The sequence below is a fragment of the Lolium rigidum genome, chromosome 1, assembly GCF_022539505.1.
Source record: "Lolium rigidum isolate FL_2022 chromosome 1, APGP_CSIRO_Lrig_0.1, whole genome shotgun sequence".
In the NCBI taxonomy this organism is placed as follows: domain Eukaryota; kingdom Viridiplantae; phylum Streptophyta; class Magnoliopsida; order Poales; family Poaceae; genus Lolium; species Lolium rigidum.
The window spans coordinates 313423506-313433927 of NC_061508.1; the positions used below are offsets into that span (position 1 = coordinate 313423506).

Consider the following 10422-nt stretch of genomic DNA (forward strand, 5'->3'; position numbering starts at 1 on the left):
GAATAGGAAAAAAACATAGGATTCATATATCATGCCTACTTAAATTTCATGAAAGATGAAGTTTGATTGATTGTAACAAAGAAATTTTTTCATGAGGTATGAGCTAATGCTTTTACACTGTAAGATTTGCACTACAAGATTTCTATAGAATTTTTTCTATGTGTATGTTCGTGTGAATCAAACTATTTATGTAGAAAATTTTCCATAGAATCCAAGTCTTAGACAATTCCTATGTAAATCCTACGAATCAAAGAAGCCCGTACTCCCCTTCTTTGTGTCTTCTAAAAATGCCTGTATAATATGTTGTTATTTCGTTGTGCAAGTAATGATAAGGGGAGTAGCCCGTACATGAAAACGAAAGTCTTCTAAAAAAAAGTTCCGATCCGCGACACTATTTCCGTGTTTCTGTTGCTACACCACAAACTTTGTACACGTTTGGCAAGGAGTTCCGAATTTCTTTCGAGCTGGAGTACATAGACAGTCGAGCGCCAACTAATTTGCATCACGACCCTACGTCCAGCACCACCTCCGGTGGCCGTTCAGGCGGAGGGATCACGCTGCACCGGCAGATCGGGCACGTCGCGTGCGAGCGCAGCCACTGGTCGATGCACTCGGTGTGGAACACGTGAAGGCACAGCGGCATCCGTCGCACAGAGTCCCCCTTGTCCACCTCGCCGAGGCACACCGCGCACTCAGCGGCGGCGCCCTCTTCCGGGTGCTCGTAGGCGTAGCTCGGGACGCGGTTCGCGGCCAGAGCGGCCCGAAGGTCGTCACGCGACATCACCGTCAGCTCGGGGTGGCGGAGCTGCTCGTGCGACGACTCGCGGCCGTGCTGCTGACGACGACGATCGCGCTCCACCGTGGACGCTTCCGTGGGCGCCAGCCACCGGGGCCAGGGCGGCCGCTTGAGCTCCGCATAGAAGCTGCAGCAGAGGAGGAAGGTGAGGGTGGTGCAGAACGCGGCGAAGGCGGCGAACAGGATGGCGTGGCCGGAGTAGGGCCGCTTGACGAGGTGCATCACGGCCACCGGCGCGGTGACGAACCCGCCGGCGAAGATGGCGTGCGCGCATATGAAGTCGCTGCACCAGTGGTAGCAGGAGGTGCGCCTCCCCTGGACGGGCATGCGCCGCCGCCTAGTACGGACCGCTCTCCGCTTAATTCAACTTTGGGTTTGCTTTAGAGTTGAGCTGATTGACTAATTTAGGCACACGGAAAATTGTTTAGCCGCCAGAATCAAGATAAATTGCAACCGAGCTGCTTCGACAACTCAGTGGCCGTCACTGTACTATGCGCGGCACATAGCTGGGAGATGCAAACGATGAACTTGCGAGCCTTAGCTGGATCGTAAAGCTGTCCTTATAGTTGTTTTTTGTGCGTATTGTAATGGCGCTCAACAAGCGAGCGGGAGCGACATATCGTCTGAAGGCGATCGCCAGTGGGCCGGCCCATCAGTTCATTCATTCGCTGAAAATAAATAGTATCATCTTTCTCTTGTACACCATCCTATAAATAATCACCTGTTTGCCACGCAGTAGTGACATTACACCCATGTACATAAAGAAGATCAACATTAGTCTCACAGGTTGATGGCAATCCTACCTGAGAAGTATATCCTAGTCTAACTAAGAAATAACACTTACAAGAATCTAGTTGACAACCATGTAGCCGGCTGTGGATGGCAACGATAGTTGTGGATTTCGGGAAACCCAGATCCGTCGTCGGCACATTGAGGGGGCCGCGAGGGATGATGAGTCCTGCTGCCGGTCTGTGGGTGTGGCGTCTCGGCCAGCGGTGCTTCGGTGGCTGGGTTCGGACCAACCCGCTAGTTTTCGGCGACGAGGATGGGAAGGTTCGGCTGCCAGTGAAACCTGAGTCATGATTCTATTCATGGCAGGTGATGGAGGTGTTGATGCACCTTTCCCTTGTTGAAGGCATCACCGTTCCAGCCATGGTTTTCTCACTCGTGTTCTCCAGGGGAAACCCTAGATTTGGCACACCCAGATCGGATGATGGCGGCACATTTGGTGTCGTTTTCCCTATCTAGGGCATCATTTTTAGAGCAGCTACTGGATGGTGGTGTGGCGTGGTATCTAACGTCTTCGACGATGAGCCTTGGCAGCATGCTACTGTGGGGTATCGGCGACACGGACGCGGTAGGATAGACGCCCATAGGGCACTGGAGTTGTCTAGTGTCATGGCGGCGTCGACACCAGGCCTGCCAAGGTTGATGCATCAATCGCTCTTGCAGATGGGTTCTCCAAAGATGGTGGTAGCGATTTCTTTGGCATGTGCAATGTGCACGCTAAGGTTTTGCTTCACCGGTTGTGCTTTTCACCTGCCAATGAGTGGCTTGGGGAGGCATTCAGTTTGTTAGATGATGTGCATTGGTGCGATGGTATGGCATGGTCATCCCCTTCATCGGTCTTGTAGGTGTAGCGAGCTCTAGCTTGAACGATGGTTTTGATTTGATCTTTGTATTCCTTGCAAGGTTTTATTGAATAATCTAATAAAAAAAGATGTGTGCATTCTTAGGATGGAGAGGTTGGAGGTTCCACCTCTATTTCAAAAAAGAAGAGAGACTGGAAGGTCGATGTGATCCAAAAGTTCCGCCATGCAGGTAACTGCGAAAGACGAAATAGGGTTTATGGAACTGTTAGTCGCCACCTTCTCTATCACAAACATGCCCATCCTTCTGTCTCAACTTGGTCGTCTGGCTCTTTTTTCTCACAGAGGTAAACAGGTGAAAAGATGAGATAGAACCATTTTTCTGCAACTGGATCGGAAAAGAAGAATTATAATAACAATAGAATTTTACACCTATACTTCCATGGTATCCAAACTTTTGAAAAAATTGTAACAGAAAAATTCATTTCATACATTTTTGCCATCAAAAAGAGAAGTGTCAAAAAAATTTACATAAGCAATGTACAAACATATGAGAAGTCGCCCAAGGTCTTAGTGGTTAGCCAGCCTGAGTTTCAATATCAGTTCTATGTTAATTAAAATGGTACTGTATCTAATTCCTCCTAGAGATCACTCTTCTTTCTAAGAGATTTGCTAATTCTCAGCTAGCTTAGTTCATAGCTAAGTCCTGATCCGTTGGATGGGCTGTTGTGCACGTGCGCTGTTGGACTGCTGTATGCTTGCCCTGTTGTTGGTTATTTGGGCTTTTTGATTGATTTTCATTGTACGCATAGAGCCATGGGCTGGACACTATTCTATTATTATATGTTAATTATGGCACGATGCCGGCTAATCCATGCATGGCACATTAGCCTAGACATATAGTATGTATAATCTTTTCGATAAGGTACGACTAGTAGCATGTAACATACTAACATGTAGCTAGCTTCCAAACTCTTTGCATATATTGCTAGCAAAGATTAATTTCTATTTATATCACACAAATTATTTTATGAAATATTGCCATTTATTACAGTATTTTACAGGGTTGTCGTGACATGCCAATATTTTAACCCGCCATTGAATATTTAGTTCCACTCGTTACTTTGTAATTTTGGTTAATATTAGACCATAGCCGGATGACAATGCAATGTCTAAAGTTTATTATTTTATTTACTATAAGGCAACCCCCTTTTACCGTTGTAGTAAACTTATAAAATTATTATTTTTAGTCTAGTAAAGTCCTAATCGATATCGTGCATAAAAATTGTACTTTCAATAATTCTTATTACTTGTTGTTTGTACATTATTTATTTACTTTTAAGATTTTTACTAATTCTAGGTTGACCTAGATTTATGTTAGAGCTAAGTTAATTATGGAATAGTTAGATGTCATTTATGATAGTGTGGGAGGTGCAAGTGAGGTGCAGGTGTGTTTTCTTTTCTAGTTTTAAGTGGTTTTGCAACTGAATTTTTTTTCCAGTTGCAAATGGAGTTGCAACTGATTTTTTTTTTCAAATTGCAAGTGAGTCGTTAGGTGAGCTCAATTGCAAGTAGTTATGCAACTAATATATTTTAGTCGTAATTGGATTTGCAACTTAAAATTTCTAGTTGTAAGTGGGGTTGTAACTGTGCTCAATTGCAAATAGGACAGCAACTGAGCTCTCAGTTGCAAGTAGGGATGTAGCTAAGATATTCTACTGGTAAGTCAGTCTGTAACTAAGATTTTGCAGTTGCAAGTTGGGACGCAACTAAAAAATTTCAGTTGCAATTGAGGTTGCAACTGACTTTTGTTTTGTTTTGTTGTTAAGCGGTACGTATAGGGCTTTGTGTGGTTGGGTAGGTATTTTTTGTCATATTTGAATTTTAATTTTCTCTTCATATTCAATTTTATTTTTCAGTTTTAAATCGGGTTGTAATTAACTTTTTTTTAGTTGCAAGTCGGTTAGCAACTAAGATTTTCTAGCTCCAAGTCGATTTGCAACTCATATTTTTTTTAGTTGCAAGTCGGGTTGTAACTATGAGTTTTTGCCATTTGCATCTGAGGCTGTAACTAAGATTATTTTTTTAGTTGCAAGTGTGGTTTCAACAATGATTTTTCTAGTTTCAAGTCGTGTTGCAAATGATAATTTTCCCAGTTGCAATTGAGATTTTTCACTTCCAACTACGGTTGCAACTGAGTTTTTTCAATTTAAAAGCAGTTGCAACTCATATTTTTTTCATAGTTAGTGCCGTTTCAACTGAGATTTTTCTTCGGATGCAAGTTGAGTTGCAACTGATATTTTTCCCAGTTGCAAGTGGTCAACTGCGATTTTTTTAGTTGCAACTTGAGAGATTTTTCCAGTTCCAGGTGAGGTAAGTTGGACTGCAATTGACATTTTTCCAGTTGCAAGTAAGGTTGAAACGAAGATATGGGGTTGCAACCAAGGTTTTTTTCTCGGCAGGCAAAAAATACCATTTGGTAACGATATTTCCAGTATTTCTGGAATACCACCCACATACCGGCTGAGATTTATCAAAACAATTTACTATTTCATGCACAATTTATAAAAAAATTGATCAAATTATTTGAATACAGGAAAATTGTGTTTGGTTTTATTTTTTCTCGATGGTAACCGGTAAAACCGATTTCTTCCAAAATATTGAAAAGACTGGTCAAGAAAAAAGACTGAGAATTTGCAAGTGTGGTTTCAACTATGATCTTTCCAGTTCCAAGTCATGTTACAAATGATAGTTTTCCCAATTGCAACTGAGTTTTTTTCACTTCCAACTGCGGGTGCAACTGAATGCTTTTTAAATTAAAAGGAGTTGCAACTTAGATTTTTTTCATAGTTGCAAGTGTGGTTTCAACTGAGATTTTTTTTTTCCAGTTGCAAGTTGGGTTGCAACTGAGTTATTTCAATTGCAAGTTGTGTTGCAACTGAGACTTTTCGAGTTACAAGTGAGGTTGCAACTGGGATTTTTTTTCACTTGCAAGTTGGGTTGCAACTGATATTTTCCCAGTTGCAAGTTGGGTTGCAACTGACATTTTTCTAGTTGTCATTGAGGTTGCAACTAAAATATGGGGTTGTGACTAAGTATTTTTTCTTCGATAGGCAAAAAATACCATTTGGTAACGATGTTTCCTGTATTTCTGAAATACTGCCCAAATACCGGTCGAGATTTGTCAAACCAATTATTTGAATACCGAAAAGTTTAGTTTGGTATTATTTTTTCTCGGTGGTAACTGGTAAAACCGGTTTTTGCCGAAATATCGAAAAGACCGGCTGAGAAAAAAAAACCTGGTTAAGTTGAAACAGAGGTAAAATGCTAAAATATTTTTGAAGGTTGAATTTGCTTTGTGATTCTTCATAAATGAGAGATAAAGTAGTTTTGATTTTATTTATTTATTTGTGTGTGCGCATCATCTTTTGAAGCTAGATAGTTTCTAGGCTTTACATACGTTAATGTCACGTTAATGTCAGTACATGAGATGAAGGAACCGTGGAAAGAGTGCTTAGTGGGAGAGGGCAAAATACAATGAACGTTATTGCTTTTTATGCCTTTATCACGCACAATCTGCATGCACACACGCACTGGACGGAGAGTAGCTAGCAACCTCGTGTGGCCAGGAAGAAAACCGATTAGCAAGAGGGCAAGTTGGGTTGCAACAGTACAACACAATGGCCAAGCAATCCCCCAGCAACGCGCGGCGGAGTATGCCCTATTTCTTATACCATATCTCTATCCCGTGAAATTCTCGAGCCGAAAGATGGATGCATATGGTGTGTTTCATTTTGCTAAATGATATTAATTAAATGGTGTATCAATTCCATAAATTGTATATAGCAATAAATAAATCAGCAAAATTCTTTCTAATATTTTAGATAAAAGAAACATTTCTTCTATCTAAAATATTAGAAAGAATGCACTCTTCTATCCAAATCTAATTTGCATCGATAAAATAAATTCAAATTCCAGTAGTAGATGAATAATTGCAAATTTTTGTGTGTACGAGATTAGAATAACTACAAAATAACTGACATAATTTTTTATTTTTCCTGATCAGAAAAATATATGAAAAAGAAAGGAGGTAGAAATTTTTTGAAACGTACCAGGCCAAAAGAAACGTGATGATGTCGTAAGAACACCATATATGATTCTAACGAAACAATTTAGTACGATAAATATAATGACACATTTGATATATGTAGAACCCAAAAACATAATATTAATGCCACCTCAATGCTAAAACTTTATTTATTTTTTTGGAAAAAGAAAAAATTTATAAGACTTTTAAATATCTATCAACTAGGTCTTAGCCAAGAAATTCTTCCAATTCACTGTCTGAATGTGGTGATAATATCTTTGATGAAATCATGACGTGTCTTTCAATTATCAAGAAATCTCTAAATTTTCAATTCTATATGTTTGGATAATGAATATCAGAAAGTTATCCTACATATACTAAGATTCGTTATAAATCTCTATAATAGAAATATAGATTTATTTTTATTTACATTGAACCTACAATATAAGTCTATGTTTCCGGTTCGAAATCGATTTTACACAATGTTCACTAAAACAAACATAATTTTCTCATACGGAGTCTATTTTCGATGCATGTGTTGCCTACCAAAACCCACCGGCGAGCAGCGACGGGCAACACGGAGAGCCAGGAGGCTCCCAGGACTGCTGGTGGATCCTGGTCCCTCGGGCAACGGCCCGTAATGCTCCGGCACACGTCCTGGCGGTTGCGAGGGCGTGCCACCTGACCTATACCTGGTCAGGAAGGTGATGGATTGCTTCTACTAGTTTCCTGCATGGCAAACACGTAAACATTAAATACGAGCCCCGATCGGCTCTTAGGTTGCCCTGTGGATCGGCTCAAAGAGCTGATTGCCCCATGGTTCACGTTAGATTTACAATGACATGGGGATCCTGCTTTATCGATATCAAGCTAAACTAATCTACGATAATCTAGGGTTTTCACCGCATAACCGGAACATCCTGTCGTAGTTGAGCCTAGCAGATACGTAAGATGATGGAAAACCAGCCCTAAAGAGGCCTAAAAACCAACATGAAGTTGATCCCCGGAACAATCCCTCTAGGGCTTAATAAACCGCACCTTACGCACTATCGGATCGTTCAACCCGTTTATAAGGCCTAATCATGCGGATATCAAACCAATCCTTGAAGAACAAGGAACAACTATAACGGATTAGATCTACTAAATAAAGACTAAGCAAGATGCCGCCCTTACACCTAAGATAGGTGTAAGGGCAGCTAGATATCGAGGGGTAGCATAGCTAAGCAAGTATATCATGAAAGCATCGATGTCAGCCCCAAAACATCTACAATAAGGGTGTTGCTCGCCATCAAAAAGGCTTCAGCACGAGCAACACCAACAACGAATAAACGGATACTGCCTAGATCGCAAGATGCGATCTAGGCAGCATGTTGCTTACCCGAGAGAAACCCTCGAAACAAGGGGTGGCGATGCGCCTAGATTGATTTGTTGTGAACGTGATCGTCCTCCTTTCTCAATAACCCTAGATACATATTTATAGTCCGTAGACTTTCTAACATGGGAATAAACCCAACTGTGTACGAGCTAAACTCTATCTCTTAATTCTAACCGACACGTAACCTACTATAATCTACAGATACACGGGCAATCTAGCCCAAACTTCTTATACAAGGCCGGTTCAGGAATAATTCCCGTGTATATTCTCTAAGCCCATTGATTCACGGCCCTTCTCCAGACTTGGTCAAAATCTGGTGATAACACATGCCCCCCCTGGTTTTGGTAATGATAATTTCAAAACCACTCTGTTTCTTTTTTTTCTTCGTAGGGTCACGTCGGAGCAGAGCAGAACCGTCGCAGTATCCTTCATCATGATGCCTTGCCTTCTCAACTTCTCTGCACGATTTGACAGTTCTTTGGCACCACTTCCTCGAAAACCGCTGTAACATTAAATCTCCACTATATCCCCTTTATTTAACCGCGCCGAGCAGTTCGCCTCTTCATCCTCTTGCTCCGTACTTGCCGTCGGCAAAAAACCCCCTTCCTCTGTAGCCATGTCTTCCTCCTCTTCCTCCTCTGCCTCGTCGGGTCTCTCCTCCACATCTTCTTCCTCCCGCGAGCCCACGCCGGAGTGGGACTCGCTGGCGGCGTACTGATGTCTACGGGAGCTTCTATTCTTGTAGACAGTGTTGGGCCTCCAAGAGCAGAGGTTTGTAGAACAGCAGCAAGTTTCCCTTAAGTGGATCACCCAAGGTTTATCGAACTCAGGGAGGAAGAGGTCAAAGATATCCCTCTCATGCAACCCCGCAACCACAAAGCAAGAAGTCTCTTGTGTCCCCAACACACCTAATAGGTGCACTAGTTCGGCGAAGAGATAGTGAAATACAGGTGGTATGAATAAGTAGTAGCAACAGGCACCAGAAAAGTGCTTTGCCCAAGACAAGTAAACAAACAAGTAGTAACGCAAGCAGTAGTAACGCAGCAGTAGTAACGCAGATAAAACAGGTAAACAAGCAGCGATAGCGATATTTAGGAACAAGGCCTAGGGATTACACTTTCACTAGTGGACACTCTCAACATTGATCACATAACAGAATAGATAAATGCATACTCTACACTCTTGTTGTATGATGAACACATTGCGTAGGATTACACGAACCCTCAATGCCGGAGTTAACAAGCTCCACAATAATGCTCATATTTTAGTAACCTTTAGTGTAAGATAGATCAAAAGACTAAACCAAGTACTAGCATAGCATGCACACTCGTCACCTTCATGCATATGTAGGAGGAATAGATCACATCAATATTATCATAGCAATAGTTAACTTCGCAATCTACAAGAGATCATGATCATAGCATAAACCAAGTACTAACACGGTGCACACACTCGTCACCATTACACACGTGCGGGAGGAATAAAACTACTTTAATAACATTGCTAGAGTAGCACATAGATAAATTGTGATACAAACACATTGCAATCATAAAGAGATATAAATAAGCACCTCACTATGCCATTCAACAGTGAATAAGTATTCCGTGAAATATAGCCTAAGAGACCCACACGGTGCACACACTCGTCACCTTTACACACGTGGGACAAGGAGTCTCCGGAGATCACATAAGTAAAACTCACTTGACTAGCATAGTGACATCTAGATTACAAGCATCATCATATGAATCTCAATCATGTAAGGCAGCTCATGAGATTATTGTATTGAAGTACATAGGAGAGAGATGAACCACATAGCTACCGGTACAGCCCCGAGCCTCGATGGAGAACTACTCCCTCCTCATGGGAGCAGCAGCGGTGATGAAGATGGCGGTGGAGATGGCAGCGGTGTCGATGGAGAAGCCTTCCGGGGCACTTCCCCGCTCCGGCAGGGTGCCGGAACAGAGACTCCTGTCCCCCGGATCTTGGCTTCGCGATGGCGGCGGCTCGGGAAGGTTTTCCGTATCGTGGTTCTTCGCATCGTGGTTTTCGCGACGGAGGCTTTATATAGGCGAAGATGCGGCGCGAGGAGGGTCGAAGGGGTGGCCACACCATATGGCGGCGCGGCCGGGGCCCGGGCCGCGCCGGCCTATGGTCCGGGGGCCCGATGCCCCCCTCCGGTCCTCCCGGGTGTTCTGGATGCTTCCGGTGAAAATAGGAACCTGGGTCTTCGTTTCGTCCAATTCCGAGAATATTTCTTTACTAGGATTTCTGAAACCAAAAACAGCAGAAAACAGGAACTGGCACTTCGGCATCTTGTTAATAGGTTAGTTCCATAAAATGCACGAATATGACATAAAGTGTGCATAAAACATGTAGGTATCATCAATAATATGGCATAGAACATAAGAAATTATCGATACGTCGGAGACGTATCAAGCATCCCCAAGCTTAGTTCCGCTCGTCCCGAGCAGAGTAAAACGATAACAAAGATAATTTCTGAAGTGATATGCCATCATAACCTTGATCATACTATTTGTAAACATATGTAGTGGATGCAGCGATCAAAACAATGGTA

The 10422-nt window shown here is 42.4% G+C and overlaps 1 protein-coding gene across 1 annotated transcript; it reads right to left on the reverse strand.

Annotated features, from left to right (window-relative positions):
- Window positions 1-502: 502 nt before the first annotated feature.
- On the reverse strand, window positions 503-1123 carry LOC124661604 (E3 ubiquitin-protein ligase EL5-like). The gene has a single exon (XM_047199488.1). It carries the CDS (start codon window positions 1121-1123, stop codon window positions 503-505), a length of 621 nt encoding a protein of 206 aa, XP_047055444.1.
- Window positions 1124-10422: the final 9299 nt, after the last annotated feature.

Bases quoted from the DNA above. Each gene is read 5' to 3' on its own strand.
- LOC124661604 (XM_047199488.1), bottom strand. From the start codon at position 1,123: ATGCCCGTCCAGGGGAGGCGCACCTCCTGCTACCACTGGTGCAGCGAC.